Raw genomic sequence first — 21,266 nt, forward strand, 5'->3', positions numbered from 1 at the left:
ATGCTTATCATGTCCCCTCTGTCTTTTCTTTTCCAGACTAAACAAACCCATTTTTTCAGCCTTCCTCCATAGGTCATGTTGTCTAGACCTTTAATAATTTTTGTTGCTCTTCTCTTCTTCAGCTGAGCTCTGACAATTTACACAAATTGATTATGTTCAGATATTGACATTGTCAATCTTTCAATAACTTACAGCTGAATTTGTGTAATTGTATTCCACTAGTATACTTCTGGCACAATTGTTGATGTGTTTAAAGCGATCTGGTCCGAGCAGGATCCCTCCATACCAGCGGGACACCACAACCAAAACATTACGGACATTCAAAATCTGTTTAGAAAAAACCCAAGCATTATTTTAAATAGATAAACATGTAAGTCGACAGTGAAACTTGTTTCTTTTGTACAATGGAAGCTTTTTCCTTCCCACAGCAACTTGCAATCAGATAGTACTAAAAGAATACTTGTTGATTCCATTCATTATTTTTAAATATTGCGCACGTTTAGTTACTATCTGTATTCTGATCTGAATCCCTTCCCCATGAGCAGGCCATCCATCTGCACTTTTAACTTTACCCTAAACACTGGTGGGATTAGGTTAGGTAACTGTCTGTGGCTGGTGCTCTGAAGACCTTTGCAAGCTGCACCTTTGGAACATGCACATGGAACATAGACCAAGTGAATGCTTGTCAGAAATGCCCCAGGCCTGGCCTCCTGCCACTTCCAGGGCAGCAACAATAGCACATCAGGAAGATGGGAAAGGAGAGGAGGACTTCATATCTGAATTAATTTCTCTTTTCGCTCTAAAAAAATAATGTTGGTTGGAAGACTTGACTCTCATCTCTCCATTCAGAAAGGACAAACAAATATTGTCCATGTGCCTTTTTTGTCCCTCAGAAATACCCTTTCCTTGTCCCTGTTAAGTTAAACGTATCTTCCCATTGTCCCATCCCCAACTCTCTTTTTAGAAGTGCCCTGGAGCCAGAGAATTTTGCCTAGCAGTATTTGTTGGAGGCAGCGCTTGCATCTTGTGCTCAGAGTCGCTCCGCAGGCTATATGAGCTGGTGGTGCTGTGAACCCCTCAGTTCCTTCCCATCAAAAGCCCAAAGGCTAGACTCCAATAAAGAGGGGCTGGAGGGTGTGTAATGGAATACACCTCTGTATCATATATTGAAGAATCAGTGACGGTAAGTACCCATTTCTTCTTCTAGACCAAGGGTCAGCAAGCCCTGGCAAGGGTGCCAAGAGTGGCATGTGAGCTGATTTTCATTGGCACGCAAGGCAGGAGCTCAGCCCTGCCCTTCTCCCCCGCCCCGCCATGCAGCTGGGAGCGTGCTCAAAGCCATGCTACCTGTGGATTAACAAAAGACCAGCTAATGCTGCCGACCACCTTCTAAACAGTAAAGCTCTGCATCTTAATTTATTTATTAATAAAGCTATTGTAAGTAGGACTACTAGTGACTTTAAAAAATACCATTGACACTCGGAGAGTACATAGAGGTCAAAAGGTCAAATTTTGGCACTCTGGCTCAGAAAGGTTGCTGGCCCCTGCTGTAGGGCGTTGTTTTTAATTTAATTTGATTTAATTTTATTAATCAGGGAGAAGACTAACATTTGGTCTATGCTTTCTCCAGAGTTCTGTGATACTGTTTTATTTGTGGAGTTCAACTGTCTGATTTAGAATACTTAAGTTCATAAATGGCTTTTTTCAAGTACAAAATTTTAAATTTCAGGATAAATAGAAATGTAAATGGTGGTCAATGTTTAAAAGGATTAATTTTTACAGAATCATTATGCATATCAGCCTTACCTCAATCCCTGGAAAAATAATGGAGGAAATCCTCAAGGAATCCATTTTGGAGCACTTGGAAGAGGGGACAGAGATCAAAAGTAGCCAACATGGATTCACCAGGGGCAAGTCCTGCCTGACCAATCTGATTAGTTTCTATGACGAGGTAACAGGCTCTGTGAACATGGGGAAGTCAGTGGATGTGATATACCTTGACTTCAGCAAGGCTTTTGATACGGTCTCCCACAACATTCTTGTCCATAAGTTAAGGAAATATGGATTGGATCCTTGGACTATAAGATGGATAGAAAGCTGGCTTGATGGTCAGGCCCAACGGGTAGTGGTCAATGGCTCAATATCTGGATGGCGGTCTGTTTCAAGCGGAGTGCCGCAAGGCTCGGTTCTGGGGCCGGTGTTATTCAACATCTTTATTAATGACCTGGATGAGGGACTGGGTTGCACCCTTAGCAAGTTTGCAGATGACACAAAACTAGGGGGTGAGGTAGATTCGTTGGAGGGTAGAGAGAGAATCCAGAGGGACCTGGATAAATTGGAGGACTGGGCCAAAAGAAATCTGATGTGGTTCGATAAGGAGAAGTGTAGAGTCCTGCAGCTGGGGCGGAAGAATGCCAAGCATTGTTACAGGCTGGGGACCGACTGACTCAGCAGCAGTACGATGGAAAGGGACTTAGGAGTTATGGTGGATGAAAGGCTGGATATGAGTAAACAGTGTGCCCTTGTAGCCAAGAAGGCTAACGGCATATAAGGGTGCATTAGAAGAAGCATTTCAAGCAGATCTAGAGAAGCAGTTATTCCTCTTTATTCGGCACTGGCGAGGCCACATCTGGAATATTGTGTTGAGTTTTGGACCCCCCAGTATAAAAAGGATGTGGATTTGCTGGAGCAGGTTCAGCGAAGGGCAACAAAAATGATTAAGGGTCTGGAGCACAAGACCTGTGAGGACAGACTGAGGGATTTGGGCTTGTTTAGTTTACAGAAGAGAAGACTTAGAGGTGATTTAATAGCAGCCTTCAACTTCTTGAAGGGGAGCTCGAAAAAGGAGGGTGAGAAACTGTTTTCAGTGGCGTCAGATGGCAGAACAAGGAATAATGGTCTGAAGTTGAAGGAGAGGTGTAGGTTAGATATTAGAAAAAACTTCTTCACCAGGCGGGTGGTGAAGCACTGGAATGTGTTGCCTAGAGAGATGGTGGATTCTCCATCCCTTGAGGTTTTTAAGTCCCAGCTGGACAAGGTCCTGGCCAGGATGACTTCGTGGCGGTTGATCCTGCTTGAAGCAGGGGGCTGGACTAGATGACCTCCTGAGGTCCCTTCCAGCCCTGTGATTCTGTGATACTTCCTGCTCTGATTTTCCTATAGCTTTAGATTTCAAGTAAAAATATGCTTCTTTTAGTAATTGCGGACAAAATATTCACATGAAAGTGTCAAGTGAAATGTTACAAATGCTAAGAACTCAACTGTTCATAAAGAATATTTTGCAAACACTGAAAAAATTTTTTTAAAAGAAGCCTAAAGGAGCTAGGTACCTAATTCCCACTGAACTGCAAAGATCAGAGCACCTAACTCTCTTAGGCGCCTTTGCAAATCCCAGTCAGAGATGCTGTCAAGACTGGGACATGAGCAGTCTGACCTAGTTACTGGAACAGATGTGATCATGTCTAGTGATCAGAATCAGGGTACAAACCCGGGGTCAGAACCAGAATCAGGAACCGAGCCAGGTATCTAAACCAGAAGCAGAAACTGGGAATCAAGGAGGAGTCAGGTCCAGTACAGCAGTCATTCAAAAAAATCTCCTAATTGCTCCAACAATGTCCTGTGCCTCCTCTTGGCTCAAACAGCATGGTCTGGGGCTGCTCATCATCCCCAGTCGGGCTCCTGATGGCCAGCTCCTCTGGCAGAAGTCAGAGTTCCACTTCCAGCCCCTCAGTTCCAGGAGTTCTAGGTGAACTGCCTTGCGGCAACCAGCGTGTGAAATCTGCTTGGGAACTGGTGGAATCAAGATCTGCAGACCACCCCCCGCCGGCGTCCCTTTTTTTTTAATTTTTTTGAAGATTCAAACACCAAAATGCAGGTAATCATCAATATAACTAACTGAATTCACCCCGGTATAATTCCACGAACTGCAGTAGTAATAGTATTGCAACATAGGTATAAAATTGTAAGTTGTCCAGTGACAACGTATATGGATGTAAGAGATTCAACATAAAAGCTGCATCTCCACTAGCGAGTACTTTTAAAATTGCAGGCCCTCTTTTAAAAGAGAGCACAGGGCTTCTGCACACACAGCATGCTCTTTCGAAAGAAAATTCAAGGAATGTGCCCCAGCTTTCAAAATCGCTCTTCCTAATGTGAATTAGGAAAAGCCTCCCCTTTTGAAAGAAAAGGTGTGTAGACACTCCACAACCCCCTCTTTTGAACGAGCAGGTCTGCCATGGCGCCAGCCAGCTGGAACGCGGAGATGTGCTGGCCACTCCCTGCCGGGCTCTATGGTCCATGCATCCAGCAGCCTTTAAAGCCATATGGACCCAGAAACCCCACTGCAGGAAGCTGAGAATGGGCAGACAGCTGCCGCTACATGTGCTGCCCCTGCACGCCACAGTGAGACCCCCAGGAACTGTCTGAGCACCATGGCCAGCAGCCGGGCACACAAGGAGCCCCAGGGCCCCCCCTCTGAGCATGCCCCAGGGGTCCAGCCAGCCTGGGAAAAAGCGAGCACCCTCCTGGACAGAGCATGAGTGCAGAGACCTCCTGAGCCTATGACAGAAGGAGGAGATCCTCAAGGAAAAGGGGACAAAGCGGTGGAATGTGACCACTTTTGCTCAGCTGGCTGATGGCCTGTCCTCCCAGGACCACCCTGTCTGCACTCCTGACCAGGTCAGGAGCAAGGTTAAGGAGCTGCAGGAGGGCTATGCAACCAGCCCCATCACAGTGGGCCCTGAGCCAGCTCCTGAGTATTCAAGCGGTGATGGACACCTGGTCATTGATTTCCCTTCCCACTCCTCCAGCTGCACCTCTGCCAGCTGGGCATCCCCTGATTTTTGCAGTGGCTCCTCTGTTAAGTACCCAACAGGGCACACATCCCGGATCACTGGGCGGAAGCTCCATACCCGCCAGAAGGCTCCCCACATCCCTTGCAGACCCTGGCCAGCCACAGCCCAGCTGAACATGGACCTCAGGACGGCATAACATCCGCCATTGGAATTCAGCACCCACTCCCATGGATAGCACCATGGTCCACTCTTGGGGGTGGGCAGGGCTGCAACTTGTAAGGGGGTCGCTCCTATGGGGCCAGAGACACCCTCTGCCTCCATGATCCCCCAGGGCCAACCTGCCATCAGACATCGGATGGGGAGGGTAGCTCACAGGGCAGGAGTTCAGGACTCATGGCCTGTCCCTCTCTTCTTTTCCATTCTTACAGCTGCGCCATCAGAGGGCCAGGAGAGCCTCGCACCCTCCATAGTCCCAGACAGCTCACCAAAGGTGAGGAATGGAAACCAGGCATTCCCGCTCCCGGAAGGGCCAGAGGCGGAGCATGTAGGATGTCCTCCTCACCGCCTCTGTCAGGTGGCAGGTAAAGGTCACAGAACGACACCTCCACCTGGAGGAGGCCAAGGCGACCTGCTGGCAGGGGGCCTGGGGAGAGCTGACAGGGACCCTGAGGAACATTGCAGGCACCTGCAGGGAGCTCCTGGCTCAGCTGCCTCCTTCCACTGCCCCTACCACTGCCCCCCCAATGGCCTCTCCAAAGAAGCCCCTGTTGACACTGAGACCCCGCCAGAGGCGGCCCCCCCACCCCACCTCCCCATCCTTCCCACCCCATCCCAGCCCTGCTGGGGACGTCGTTGCTTGAGGCCCTCCACCAATAACCCGCAATAAGGCCCTCCCATGTCCCCTGCCCCAGTGTAAATAGTTTGCTCTACTTCTCCATTTGTATATAGTTATATGATTCTGTTCTATGTTATTGTTAAGAACTGTACAGTTTGGTGAAACATAGTATAGTTTATTGTGTCCACATCCCTGCGTGCTGTGTGCTTGAAGAGGAGATGGGAAGTGAGGAGTGTACAAGGGGGTGCTGGGGAGGTGGGAGTGTGTGGGGAGGTGATGGGGAGCAGGAAGGGTGCAGGGGGCAGCAACGGGGAGTGTACAGGGGACCCACTGGGGGCGGCTGTAGCAATGATTAGTGGGGCCCCTAAGCAAAATATTCAGGGAGGGCCTCCCAGATGCAGACTGCATCCTGGCGGATGCGGCAGCCACTGTTCGTAGCCCGGCCTGGACTTAGCCACCCACCCCTTGATAAAGGCCTCACCCTTACTCTCCACAATATTGTGGAGAGTGCAGCAGGAGCCCATTACTTGGAACATGTTCTGGAGGCCCACCTCCAGGCAATCAGAAGACAGCGTCACCAGCCCTTCATATGACCGAATGTGCACTCCACCGTGTTTTGGGTGTGGCTTAGCTGGGAGCTGAAGAGCTCCTGGCTGGGGTTAGGGTGGCCTGTATAGGGCTGCATGAGTCAGGCATGGAGGCGAGAGGTGGTGTCCGCCACCAGGCACAGGGCAGCGTGGCGTCCCCGAGCAGGACCACCCTCTGGGGGATGTAAGTCCCTGCCCCCATGCAGCGGCACAGGCTGGAGTTTCTAAACACCTGTGCATTGTGGGTGTGGCCAGCCCAGCACACATGTATGTCCTGAACCCAGCCCCTGCGGTCCACCAGCGCCTAAAGCACCATGGAGTGGTACCCCCTTCTGTTTATATACTGGCCCCTGCCATGTTACAGGGCACAGATCAGGATATGGGTCCCATCCAGGGTGCCAAAGCAGTTTGGGAACCCAAGCACTGCAAAGCCAGCAATGCCTGTGTCCAGGTCCCCCATGTAGATCACCCTCTGCAAGAGCATGGCGTTGATGGCCTGAACCACCTGCATGAAATGGAGGACATATACACTCCAGAGGGTGTGAGGGGAATGCCAGGCCCCCCAGCCCCTAGGTCCCTCCTGGCCCCCACCCCTCAGACCCCTCCCAGCCCCCTTTTCCCAGGATCCCACTCCACCTGGTGGGCATGTGGCCTGAGCTTGCCTTATCTCCATGAGGACAGCCCCAACGGTGGCCTTGCCCACACCAGACTGGTGGCCAATGGAGCAGCAGCTGTCAGGGATGGCCAGTTTCCAGACAGCAATTGTGACCCTCTTTTCGACTGGGGCGGCAGGCTACAGCCGAGTGTCCTGATGCTGCAAGGCAGGGGCTAGCCACTGGCAGAGCTCCAGGAATGTCTGCCTCTGCATTTGAAAATTCTGGAGCCACCTGGCATCATCCTATGCCCCTCATCACCAGAAGCTCCCACCAGTTGGTGCTACTGGGGTAGCTCCAGAGTTAGCAGAGAACCCCAGAGGGGAGGTGCCAGAGGAGTTGCAGGTCCTGGAGTTCCACTGTTTTAAACACCAGGGAGGGTGGCCCCCAGCAGGAGATGAAGGGCAGCCGCCACTGCTGAGGACAGCAGGGCAACCACACCACTGGCAAAGGCCAGCAGCAGCTCAAGCTGCTGCTGCTGGTCCATGTTACCTTATCTGTGCTGACATGTGCAGGGCTTGTGGCAGCTCTTCAGGCCTCATGCTGTGTAGGGTAAGGCTGTTGGGCAGGGATCCTTTAAGGGAGCGACCAGTTGCAGGCCCAGAAGGGCTTGTCCACCATGTGACCCTGTCCGCTGCACTTCCTGGCCCTTTCTTTCAAAAGGGTGTCTGGGACGGGGTAGACTCTTTCTTTTGAAAGAACACCTTGCCCTTTCGAAAGGGCAAATCAGAAGCGCCAGTCTCTGCTCGCATGTGGATGCTGTATTTTGAACCATCAATTTTGAAAGAGCGCCTTTTGAAATCGCACTCTAGTGTAGACGTAGCTAAATTCACCTGCAATGGCTCAAGTATCGCTGCATAGCTCAGATGTTTTGTATGGAAATTTATACAGAGAAATCTTATTTATGTAATTGCAAAAAATATTGTCAAACTCTTCTGCCTTCATATGGGGCAATAAAAATTCCAGGAAAAAAGAAAAGAATTAAGGAACTGCCTAGAAAAGAAGAGTTAGGACAATTTCAATACAGTTCACGTTTCATAATGGAATAACTTAGCAAAGCAACTCAGTTGCTCATTGTAGGCAGACAGAATCCCCCTGCTCTACTCCATCTTGCCCCTCTTCGGTGCCTCAGAGCACAGAGCACAAAGGAAACAGCACAGTCTTAGAATGTCTGAAAGCACAGATGTGCTTATCTCAAGCAGTCTTTGATGCTTCAAACCACAGATGTGCTGCCTCATCATGACCCTGGACGGAAGAATACAGATAAGAGGGCTAAGAGGCCAGCTGATGACCACAGGACCTTAAACTGCCCTTGGCTGGTACTGATAAGTGATATGCCCACACATCGTCCCAGAAGAGGAATCTCCCACCCATACCAAAAGAATGTCCTGTCTTAATGATTTAGTTATCTCTATCTTACAAGTGTAAATTAAGTTGCAACTCCCTTGTAAGAACTGGTGTCACAAAGACGAACCAGTACAATTGGTACCTTTAGATAAAGGAAGCGTGTACGTGACCCCAGGGGTATAAAGAAGGGTCCGGCAGACCACTCTAACCGAGCTCCAATTTCCTGTACCTGCCGGTCGGGTAAAGTTATTGCCTCCTGAGGTACCAGGGGACGCCCTCCTCGTACTGTTCTTCCCGAGGGATTCAGTGAACGACTTTGGCTATACCGGAGTCAAAGGACGCAGGGGTGAGAATTATACCTGCAATGTACTTTTGTGCACATTTAATAGTAAGAGCTCTTTAGGCTGAGGAGTCTGGTCCTCAAATGGGAAACTTTTCACTTCTAATCTAATTGACATGTCATATGCATCATCCTACTAGTAGTTAAGAAAATAGAGCAATAACCTTGTAACCATTCAGATTCTTATTTCTGCTTCTAATAAATAGCAACCATTTAAGCTTTCAGCCTGACTCCTTCCAGTTACTGTAACTCGGCCGAACACAAACAAAGAACCTCAGCCGTTTGGCTGTATCAGCCTGGTCAGAGGTAAGGTGCAGTAAAAGCTGAGTGCTGAGTCGTGTCGCCTCCATGGGACCGACTCCTGGGGCACCCGTCAGCCTCCCTGGCTGCCCACTGTGAAGGGACAGTCTGTCCTAGCAGTTAAAGACTCAGGTGGAATAAGCTCTCTGCACCAACCTTTGGGGCACCCGTTAGCCGCACTGGCTGTCCACTGCGAAGGGACTGCCTGTCTAGCAGTTAAAGACTCGGGTGGATCTCTGGGGCATCCGTCAGCCATTTTGGCTGCCCGCTGCGAAGGGACTGTCAGTCCTAGCAGTCAAAGACTCAGATGTAACTAGGCTCACAGACCACTCATTACCCGGCCATCGGCTAACACTCATGGAAAGCAAGATGCCAAGTTTTATGTCTAAAAAGTGTGTCTAATATACTGTTTCTTCTGATCAGAATGTACAATCTTGATTGATTTTAATTTATCTTAGACAACATAAAAATCCTACAGAAGAGAACACATATCTCCACTGATCATGTCAATAAAACACAGGATACCTCAGTGATGAAGAAATATGCCTAATTTAAGTGGGATCTGGGGTGGTTGTTTTTTTTTAAATGGTGCAACTTAAAAGTCCCCCAAACACTACACTTTCCTCCCCAGACATGAAGTAATACTTTGTTCAGCTCTATTAACAGCATCCATCCAGGGCACACTACATGATCCATTGCTTACAGCCAGGCACTAAGGTACAACCGTATTTGCTCTGATCCATCAGACAGAGACAAACATCTACGAGACCTTTACCAAGCTTTCCGCAAACTACAATACCCACCTAAGGAAACAGATTGACAGAGCCAGACGGGTACCCAGAAGCCACCTGATACAAGACAGGCCTCGCAAGGAAAACAAGAGAACACCACTGACCATCACATACAGCCTCCACCTAAGGCCTCTCCAACGCATTATCAGTGATCTGCAACCCATCCTGAACAATGATCCTTCACTCTCATGGACTTTGGGAGGCAGGCCTGTCCTCGCCTACAGACAGGCTGCCAACCTTAAACAAATCCTCACCAGCCACTACAAATCACAAACCAGTGATCTAGGCCTGGAACCAGCCCCTGCAACGGTCCTCACTGCCAACTCTGCTCACATATCTACACCAGGACATCATCACAGGACTTAACATCAACCATACCATCAGGGGCTCCTTTACCTGCACATCTACTAATATAATATATGCCATCATATGCCAGCAATGCCCCACTGCAATTTACATTGGCCAAACAGGACAGTCTCTACGTAAAATTATAAATGGACATAAATGAGACATCAGGAACAGTAATGTACAGAAGCCTGTCAGAGAGCACTTCAATCTCCCTAGACGCTCAGTGGCAGATTTAAAGGTGGCAGTCCTGAAACAAAGAAATTTCAAAAATCAAATGGAGAGAGAAATCTCTGAGCTGCAATTTATTTGCAAATTTGACTCCATTAACCAAGGATTAAATAGAGACTGGGAGTGGCTCGCAGCTTACAAAGGCAGCTTCTCTGCCCTGGGTGTTAAGATCTCCCCATTAGACTCTCACAATGGCTCTTATCCCCCTGTCTGATCTGATGTGTTTTTAGCTCTTTTGATACCTACCATTGATAATGGGCCATTTACACCTTCCTGAATAGACCTTGTCAGCTCTGGCCCTCTCTTTTTCTGGGACCCCACTCTTCAAATACCTCTCCGAAACCATGCTCCCCCAACTCATACATCTGATGAAGCGGGTCTTTGCCCATGAAAGCTTATGCTCCAAAACATCTGTTAGTCTATAGGGTGCCACAAGACTTCTTGTTGTTCTCAAAGCTACAGACTAACACAGATACCTCTCTGATACTTAACAGCAGAAGTTCATCTAGCCCACTTTATCATTTTAACGGAGCTTCCTGTAGAGCAGCTGTAAGAAAACTGAAGAGTTAAAAAAAAATAGAACTTATTGTTTAACGTCTTGCCTAATCGAGTTGCAGTAGAACAAAGATTGGTTAGATAGTAAGTGATACAACTTGAAAAAAATTGTCATCCTGCAAAGGAAGATTAAAATTACAGAAGTAGCAGAAGTAGGTTAACCCACTTAATTTCCCAATTTGCATTATGAACGAGTATGTTTACACAGGAAGTCAAGAGATCTCACTGAAGAGCTACAAATAAGCTGTTACTTACTGTTACTACTCAAGTGCTCATATACTTTTCTTTCCTCTGGGATCTATGCTTTCCTGATCCACACAGAATAACTCTTTCAAATATCTAATTGATGTGGTGGTAAGCAAAGTGATGGCCTAAGAAGCATCTTACAGGCAAGTGTGCACTGATCCTTTGGGAACAGCAGACTTGGTAATTCAATGAGTGTTCAGCTGATAAGGGGCTGAATGCTGCAGGGAATGCTCTGAGAATCTGTGTGTCTATCAGCACATGAATTCATGCTGAATCTCGTGCATCCACACGTCATTGGACATCTTCCAATTTTATACCTATGTTGCAATACTGTAACTACTGAAGTTCATGGAATTATACCAGGGATGACTTTGCTTCTGTGTGCCTATCAGCACCTAGCAGAACTACTTTTAAAAAGCCAGGTAATATACAGAATACTGAATCTGCAGGGCTATATGCAGAGCTGGGAGCTTTACTTATCACCCAGGATTTTTAAAACACATTTAAAACTATCTAAAGATGACATTTGGTTCCTGTAACCTGCATAAGATGAAGAAGGCGTCCACCTGCTGCTGTCTCCCCATCATCTTCGCAATCCTGTAAGTACGTCTGTTTGTCCTCACAGTATATTCTGAAAACAAGCAACAGTAACAGAACCTAATCCAAAAATATCAATCACTTGATATTTGTACACATTTTCTGATCTCTCTGAAAACTTTCATAAAGACAGTGTCATCAACAACCCTGTTTAACCAGGACATACTATGGAAACAGGATAGCTTGTTTAACAGCAAACATGTAGAACTGAATGTCTAAGGAGGCTGGTAATGGAAAGCATAGTTTTTCACTGCTTGGACACAAGTTCCTCTCACCCAGGCCAGTAGCAAGTTATAGTTTTTGATGACTGTTCTGACAGGACTAAGCCTCTCACACATGGACAGAAACTCATCCAATGTCTTAAACTAAGCAAAGAAAACCCTCCCTGGAGTTTTCAATTTATTTACAAGTTTTTAAATGTGATCAAAATCAAACAACTAAAAGAATCTGTGGCCACCTTGTCTACATGCAGCTCAATAGACTTTAGACACTAAACCCAACAATGCAAACAAAGCAGCTCTTATCTCTCCAGTGACCCCTGCCTTGGTTCTCAGACGCACACTCCTAGCAACTGGCAGGAACCCAAGACTTGCATCTTGTCTTCACTGTAAAGAGATGGGGTTTCCACCATGTTTTATTTAACATATAACATAACTGCTATTGTGTTAAAATCCTAGTGTTGACAAGGCAATGGTAATTTTCACACATTAGCCAGCTGAGGTAAACTCTAGACTCCCCCATCTTTACCTCAACCTCCACATACACGTGAAAACTACAAATTGCCTTATCTATGTTAAGAGTTTCTCATGAATTAACTACCACATGATAGCTAACACAGAATAAAAATTCACCTCATTTCGTACAATGGATCCCCAGCAGAATGTCTAAACTAAAGTTATTTTGAGAATATAAAGTTTTGTGGTTCATCCTCATCTAAACCTTAGAGTAAGTCACTCATATTTATTTATACAATAGAAGAAACATTTGGGGAGTGTCTGTGTTCACTTTTACAAAAGCATTAACCACCTCAGGTTAAAAGGCAGCCAATTAACCCGAGATAAAAACTACAGGTTGACATCTCTTGTCCAGTACCTTGGGACCTGACCTATGCTGGATGACAGAATTTGCTGGCCCACAGGACATGAATATTGTCTAGTACATTATCAACATTTTCACTGCTTACTGCTTCTCTGCTCTTCACTCACCTGTATGCATATATGTTGTGGGTAGCACTTGCTATTTTCTTATTCTCAAGCAATTTGGCAAGAACCATTTTCACCTTGAAAAAACAACAACAGGATTTGTAGGCATTACTTGTAAAGGATCTGTATACAGATCTTGTATTATCTTCATGTATCAAAAGAAATTGGTGTTTCAAAAAAAAAAAAAAAAGTATCCAACAAAAAAGAACAGAAACTGCTATCCCCACATCCTTTTGATGTTCCTGAGTCAACAGGTATTTATGTACATGCTTAACTTTGAACACAAGACTACTTCCAATGGAACTATTCAGATGTTTACGTAATTTGCAAAATCAGGGTTTATAAGCATTTCTAGAGCCCCATCACACTGGAATTTAAGTGCTATACCATCCACAGCATACTCCCTTGACTTTCATTTGTAACTACTGAAAGCAGCAGTAATGATTACACAGAGCCTGATGTAAAGAAGATACAATAATTTTTATAACATCAAAGGTGTTCACCTCTTGGAAGGAAGCGTGAATTTACTGATTTCTCTCTCTCTCACCTACATCAATATGCAATGCACCTGTTCTCACTGTTTGTACAAAACATTGACATAACACATGGGATGGTCTCTAGAGTTGCAGATTGCACAAGTTTCATGAGCACAAATATTGCAAACTCAGCAAATTACTACCATTCTATGATGTATTCTGGGGACAATGTGAGGAACACTACTACTGTTTTCTTAAAAAACAGTTCATTCAGCAGAGCTTCATATAACATTCAGTAGAACTTCATTTATTCAAAGAACTTCACTCTTGGAGTAGGAAGCATTTTAAAATTGCTTTTGTAAATGTGGAGGAATCAGATTTCTCTCATTTAACACATAACATAGTATGTGAATACTGGAGCCAAGACATCTTTTACTGACTACTGGTCCAGTTGTGCACACTATGGACATTGCATGAACCTGATGAGCTGAAAAGGATAGCACAATTTTAATATTGTATATAGTATTGATGATTTTGTAATGGGTCTGGTTTTACTATGCAGGAAAATCTCTCAAGTTGCTATCTCTACTTTTAACAAATAGCCCTTTTAAAAACATTATTTAGTAAATCAATATTAGTTGCTCTTTTGTGTCTAATTAAGGAAACTTGCAATTGTTCTGACCTCATCAACTGAATGTAGCAAAGAAAGGAGTTTAGCTAAAGACAATGTTTTAATAAACAATGCATAATTAATATTGCTTTAAGCAAAACATTATTCACATTGTGAGAGCTTGGGAAATCATGCCTGGCAGCAAATTGTTTTTACAGCAAAAGAAGAAAAAATGTCTCTCTGGAGTAATCAATATAAGTCTACAATATTAATCTTTGCAGTATGCTGATATTCTCATTTTTTCCACATTAAAATCAGTCAGTGTAGTGAAACAATAGATATAGTACACCTCAAGAAACAATGTACTGCATTTTGGAAGAAAATGCTGCTTCAAAAACCTATTTTCCTTTCATTATGTTGTTCCTTTTGAAATATATATATTGAAAGACTATTTATATCACTCAACATGCTTTCAAAGATTTGTCTGAACGACTAAAATTAATTCTATAATCGACAAAATCACCACCAAGTTCTGAGACTGCTTACCAAAAATAGTGCATTATTATTTATTATGCATCTGGTTCCAAAAAGAACGTAATAAAGTTTCGTTCTAAAAGCCTTCCAGACACATGCTTAAAACTAAAAAAAAAAAATCATTTTTTTTTTTTTTGGTAATCCATGCCCTCTCTCTATCTCCCCTCCCTATTGATCCTCCCTTTTCCACATATTTAAAACTGCAAGCCACTGATCAGATCATGACTCCTTTTAGGTTCATCATGCACCTAGCAGAGTTTTAGAGAACTTGACAAACATCAAACAATAACAAGGTGAGGGTAAAAAGATGAAAAGTAGGAGCACTCAGTTACCATGAAGTCAAGATTTTTAAAACAAAATTAATCAAAGAGCAAAATGATACAGAGAGAAGAAATTCTTTAATTGCTAACACACCAATGGTAGGAGTCCAGATAATAAATGAGAAGAATTGGAATTGCAAATTTGTAAGCATAAATTCCACTTTGCTGACATTTCTGAAACCTGATCTGCACAATGATTTGCACAACTGGAATGCTAAAACCAATGGTTATAAGCTATTTAGGTGGGATCAAGAGAGCAAAAGGGGAGAAGAATGTTGCTCTGTCAAAAATAGCAGTACTTGTTTCCGAGTCAGTGATAACTCAGAAAAAAAACGATCTTGAATGCATTTGGATCAATGTCCTAACAGACAAAGCACAAGATGAGGCATTAGCGCATTCTACAGATTACCAAATCACACTACAGAACAGAATGACTATCTACAACGTGTAGGAAAAAAGCACTATGGATCATGGGAGACTATGGCGTGAATGACATAACATTGTAGATAAGAAAGTCCTAACTCAAAAAGTGTTGCAAACGCCACAGGGGAATTCTATATTAGACCTTGCCCTCACAAATAAACAGGAACTGATCGTAGAACTAAAAATTAATGTGACTTCCTCACTTTTACAATGTTTAAGCAGACTAAAGGCCAGAACAGTAATATATCTACTTGGTGCTTCAAAGAGGCCAATTTCACAAGGCTCAAACCAACTGTGAAGTATATTAGGTCAGAGGAAGAAATGAGAAAAATAATTGGGAAAAAAAATTAAGAACATACTAGATCTCCCAAACAACCAAAATCCCACAATGAAAGATGATGTCTGTCCTGGTACAGACAAGCAAACAAGCAAAAACAAACAAATGGCTACAGTTAGAAGGCATGTGAAAGCAGATGTAGGAAGTTAAAAAAATATTATATAACAAATGGAATAAAGGTGAAGTTATGAATGTAAATCAGAAGTTAGAATTTCTGGGACACCAAGATGAACAGACATGAGAAATATACAACCAGCAGAGCTAAGGCTAATAAGAAGGACTTTAAAATATATATTGGGAATGCAGAGAATCTTGACACTAGTATTAGTCCATTACAGATGGAAATGGTAAATTTATCAATAATCACACTCAAAAGGCAGAACTGTTCAATTAATATTTCTGTTCTATATTTGGGGGCAAAACAGATGAGAGAATCTTACCACAAAGTGAGAATGCTCTTTGTATTCTACCAGTATCTTTGGACAATGTCAAACAGACGCAGTGAAATTAGACATTTTTAAATTAGCCAGTCCAAATAACATGCATCTAAATTTTTAAAAGAGCTGCCTGAAGAACTCGCTGGACTGTTAATTTTTTTTTTTCCAACAAGCCTCACAACACTGGGGAAATTTCAGGAGAATGGAAGAAAGCTAATCTTGTGCCAGTTTTTAAAAGGATAAACAGGATGACCCAGATAGTTATACGCCTGTCAGCCTGACATCTATCCCAGGCAAGATAACACAGAAGCTGATACAGGACTTGATTAATAAAGAAGTAAAGAAGGGTAGTATAATTAATGCAAATTAACATGGGTGTATTGAAAATAAATTCTGTCAAATTATCTTGATATTTATTATGAGGTTACAAGTTAGGTTCATAAAGACAATAGTGTTGATTAGGGCTTGCAATTAATCACAGTTCACACAATTAACTCAAAAATAATTCTGTTTAAAAAGTAATTGCATTTTTAATTACACTGTTAAACAACAGAATATTTTGGATATCTTTCTGCAGTTTCCAATTTATTAATTTCAATAACACAGAATACAAAGTGTAGAGTGCTTACTTCATATTGTCATTTTTATTACAAATATTTACAGTGTAAACATGATAAACAAAGAAATAGTATTTTTCAATTCACCTCATAAGTGCACCAAAGTGCAATCTCTTTATCATGAAAGTGCAACTTACAAAGGTAGATTTTTATTTGTTACAAAACAGCCCTCAAAAAAATGTAAAAGTTTAGAATCTATAAAACCACTCAGTCCTACTTTTTGTTCAGCCAAACATTAGACAAACAAGCTGGTTTACATTTATGGGACATAATGCCGCCAACTTTCTATTTACAGTAGGTACGTCTACCCACTAGGCAATTCTTTTGAAAGAGCAGACCTCAATTCGAAGTAGCACACAGGGCATCTACACGCACCACATGCTCCTTCAAACATGAAATTGACGGTAGGCACTGCAGGAACTGACACTGCTCTTCCAAACAGAAAAGAGGAAGAGGCCGCCAGTTCAATGTTTTGGGTTTTTTTTGCTTTTTTTTTTTTTTTTTTTTTTATAAAGGACGTGTGCAGATGCTCCACATCCCACTTTTTCAAAAGAGCAGGGCCCGCCATGACAGCAACCAGCTGTTAGGCGGAGACATGCTGCCCAGCCCCTATGGGGCTCTATGGTCTGCGCACGCAGCAGCTCTTCAAGCTGCACAGACCCGGAAACCCCACTGCACGAAGCTGAGAGCATGCAGGCAGCAGCCACTGCACGTGATGCCCCTGCACGCCTCAGCCAGACCCCAGCAGCTACCAGAGCAACATGGCCGCTGGTCAGCCACGTGAGGAGCCCCAGGGCCCCCCTCCGAGCTCACCCAGGGCTCCCAAGGGTCCAGCTGTGGGGAAAGCACACACCCTCCTGGACGGAGCATGAGCTCCAGGATCTGCTGGAGCTCTGGCAGGAGGGGAGAGGTACTCCAGGCAATGGGGACAAGACAGCAGAACATGGCCACTTTCCCCCTCTAGGGATGTAGAATCCACCACCTCTCTAGGCAACACATTCCAGTGCTTCACCGCCCACCTGGTGAAGTAGTTTTTGCTAATATCCAACCTACTCCTCTCCTTCTGTAACTTCAGACCATTGCTCCTTGTTTTGCCATCTTTTTCCACTGAGAACAATCTCTCTCCATCCTTGTTAAATCACCCCTTCAGGAAGTTGAAGACTGCTATTAAATCACCCCTTAGTCTTCTCTCCTGTAAACTAAATAAGCCCAAATCCCTCAGCCTCTCCTCATAGGTCATGTGCTCCAGCCCCTTAATCATTTTTGTTGCCCTTCACTGAACCTACTCCAGCACATCCACATCTTTTTTATGGTGGGGGGCCCAAAACTGGGCACAATATTCCAGATGTGGCCTCACAGTTGCCTAAGAGAAAATGTTCAAGCGGCCGAAGGTGCGCTCAGCTACCTGGCGGGAGAGGTTGAGCCAGCCACTGAAGCACTCCTGGCTGGGGGTGAGGTAGCCCATAACATGAGCCAGGGCTGGAGAACGTATGCCGCATTTGCCACCAGGCAGAGGGGCATGGTGGTGTCCCCCCAGCAGGATCACCCTCTGAGGGATAGCCCAAGTTCCAGAACACCCGTGCATCATGGGTGCAGCTGGGCCAGGCCACATACACATCCTAAAGTCAGCCCCGGCTATCCACCATGGCCTGCGGGACCACCGAGTGGTAGCCTTTCCTGTTTATGATCCATCCTCTGCTGTGCTCTGGGGCATGGATGGGTATGTGGGTCCCATCAAGAGTCCTGAAACAATTCGGGAACCCCAATGTGGCAAAGCCCACATCCAGGTCCCCCATGCAGACGACCCTCTGGAGGAGCATGGCACTGAGGGTGCGCACCACCTGCAGGGCTGGGGGGATATAGGGACCCTTGAGAGTGTGAGGGGTGTGCCTGGCCACCCACTGTGTCCCCCACCCCCAGTGGATGCATGCCTGGGCCTTCTCACCTCCATCACAATGGCCCCAACTGTGGCCTTGTCCACACCAAACTGGTGTCCCATGCAGCTGTAGCTGTCTAGAGTGGCCAGCTTCCAGACAGCTATCGTGACCCTCTTGTCCACAGAGAGGGCACACTGCAGGTGGGTGTCCTGGTGTCTCAAGGCCAGCAACAGCCACTGGCACAGCTCCAGGAAGGTCTGCTGCCACATCTGGAAATTCGAGAGCCATCAGTCAAACCACTCCCCCACGCCCAGTTGCTCCCACCACTCTGAGCTGGTGGGGTAGCTCCAGAGCCAGCGGAACACCTGGGGGCGGGTCACAGAGGACCCCCATGGTCTGAGGCATACCCTTCTGCCCCTAGGGGGGCTCCCCTGCCAGGAGCTGCAGGGTAGCCACCACTGCTGTGGCCACCAGGGCACCCACTCTGCCAGCAGAGTGTTGAGCTGCTACTGCTCCATCACCGTCCCCGTGCTGACTGTCTGCAGGGCTTGTGACAGCTCTGCAGGCCTCATGCTGTGCAGGCCAATGGTGTTGGGAAGGGGCCCTTTAAAGGAGCAGCTTTCTGCAGCCCCAGAAGTGGTTGGCCACCCCATGACCCCGTCCGCGGCGTTTGCTGCCCCGTTCTTTCAAAAGGCTGCAGGGGTGTGTGTGGATGCTCTCTTTTGATGGCCTGGATGGTCCCTTTCGACAGCACTCATGAACGGCGCCAGTGTCAGCCTGTGTGTAGATGTCCCCCTTTGAAAGGGTTTCTTTCAACCCCTCTTTCAAAAGGCACCCTTTTGAAAGAGTGCTCTAGTGTGGACATAGGTAGTGTCTCCTGAAAGTGAGACCAGGGTTTTGCATGGCACTTTTGTAGCTGACACTGGAAGGTTTTGATGTTTCAGATACGCTAAACATTCATACTTTGGCCACCATTCCAGAGACATTCTTCCATGATGATGACCCTCATAAAAAAAATGTGTTAATTAAACATGTGACTGAACTCCTTGGGGGAAGAATTCCACATCTCCTGCTCTGTTTTGCCTGTATTCTGCCACATATTTCTTGTTATAGCAGTCTTGGATGAGGACGCAGCATGTGTTAGTTTTAAGAACATTTTCACTGCTGATTTGAAAAAATGCAAAGACATTACCAATACGAAATTTCTAAAGATAGCACTCAACACAAAGTTTAAGAATCTGAAGTGCCATCCAAAATCTTTCAGAAGTCTTAAAGGAGCAATGCTCTACTGCGGAAACTACAGAATGGAACCACTACGAAAAAAAAGAAAATCAACTTTCTGCTGACAAAAATGAATATGCTTTACTCTGTACAGCTTTGGATGGTTATTGAGCAAAACCTGTAATTTGCTCAATAACCATGCACGTATTCTGGAAGGAAGGGCAGATGAAGTATGGAAGACACTGGACTCCATACTGCATCTGACATATAAATATTTTGCAACTTAAGCTACAACAGTGCCACACGAACACTTGCCACTTTCAGTGCGCAGCATTATCTCCTGCAAAAGTAAAAAAAGTTGTTTGAAGAACTGGCTGAACAAGAAATTGTCCTGAGTAGACTTGGACGCTCTAAAGTTTTATGCTGTTCTATTTTTGAGTGCAGTTCTTTTTTGTTCAAAATTCTACACTTGTAAGTTCAACTTCCATGATAAAGAGACTACATTACAATATTTGTATTAGGTAAACTGAAAAATACAATGTCTTGTTTTTTACTGTGTAAAAACTTGTAATACAATAGTAATATGAAATGAGCGCTGTACACTTTGTATTCTGCCTGGCAACTGAAATCAAGATATTTTAAAATGTAGAAAACAGAAAAATTTAACTAAGTGGCATTTTATTATTCTTTAACAGTGTGAGTAATCGTGCAATTAATCACTATTAATTTTTTAAATTGCTATTAATTTTTTACTTGCTTGATAGCCCCAACATCGATGAAAACTCTCACCTTGAAAGCACAATATTTGCAGAGAACATTTGGAGCACTCATCTGGGAAACTCACATTGAGGGAAAACCCACAGCCTAGGAATTTTGGAAAAAATTCAACATTAGGGACGCTGTGATGATCACTGGTGTCAATCTCATTGTGCAAAATGAATGGTGTCTGGGGGGGGGGGGGGGGGCGCGGAACTTATCCTGAGGCTGTGAAAGACTCCATAGGGTTTGAAGACCCCCTTGCCCATTCATTCTGAAACAGTGCAAGTAGCTAAACAGGCTGGCTTTGATGAAGCTGAAGAGAATGACGTGGAAAAGCTGTTGGAATCATGTTCTATGCCTCTCACTAATGAGGACCTTGCTGAATTAGACAAACAAGCATTTGAGATCAGGGAACCTAACTCCTCCATATTCAATTTTTTCTATGGATGATATTCTTGCTCTGCATCTCATAGGAGACTTAGCAGAAAGCATCACCTCCTATTTATACTGATTCCTATTGGGGAAATTCCCCACTTTATATTATTTCAATCTCAGTTTCCTGGAACTTATCCCCAACATATAGCGGGGACCTCCCATACCAAAAAAATCAGAGCTCTTCACAATCTTAAATGCAAGGGTAGGCAAACTTTTTGGCCCAAGGACCACATCAGGGTATGGAAATTGTATGGAGGGCCATGAATGCTCACGAAATTGGGGTTGGGGTGTGGGAGGAGGTGAGGGCTCCAGTTTGGATGTGGGCTCTGGAGTGGGGCCAGAAATTAAGAGCTCGGGGTGCAGGAGCATGCCCTGTGCTGAGACAGAAGGTTGCAGTG

General features: G+C 45.0%; 1 protein-coding gene across 5 annotated transcripts in view; it reads right to left on the reverse strand.

Moving 5' to 3' along the window:
- IMPACT (impact RWD domain protein) overlaps nucleotides 1–21,266 on the reverse strand; it is a 52,883-nt gene that overhangs the window by 6,978 nt on the left and 24,639 nt on the right. For 4 of the 5 annotated variants that reach the window (XM_074987278.1, XM_074987277.1, XM_074987274.1 and 1 more), the window contains exons 8-10: nucleotides 12,826–12,899; nucleotides 11,564–11,654; nucleotides 193–327 (exon numbers count right to left, since the gene is read on the reverse strand). In XM_074987278.1, the coding sequence (XP_074843379.1) occupies nucleotides 193–327; nucleotides 11,564–11,654; nucleotides 12,826–12,899 (300 nt within the window). The remainder of the gene's footprint in view (nucleotides 1–192; nucleotides 328–11,563; nucleotides 11,655–12,825; nucleotides 12,900–21,266) is intronic. The other variant, XM_074987276.1, reaches the window with a different exon arrangement.

This window comes from Carettochelys insculpta, chromosome 2, assembly GCF_033958435.1.
Source record: "Carettochelys insculpta isolate YL-2023 chromosome 2, ASM3395843v1, whole genome shotgun sequence".
Taxonomy (NCBI): domain Eukaryota; kingdom Metazoa; phylum Chordata; order Testudines; family Carettochelyidae; genus Carettochelys; species Carettochelys insculpta.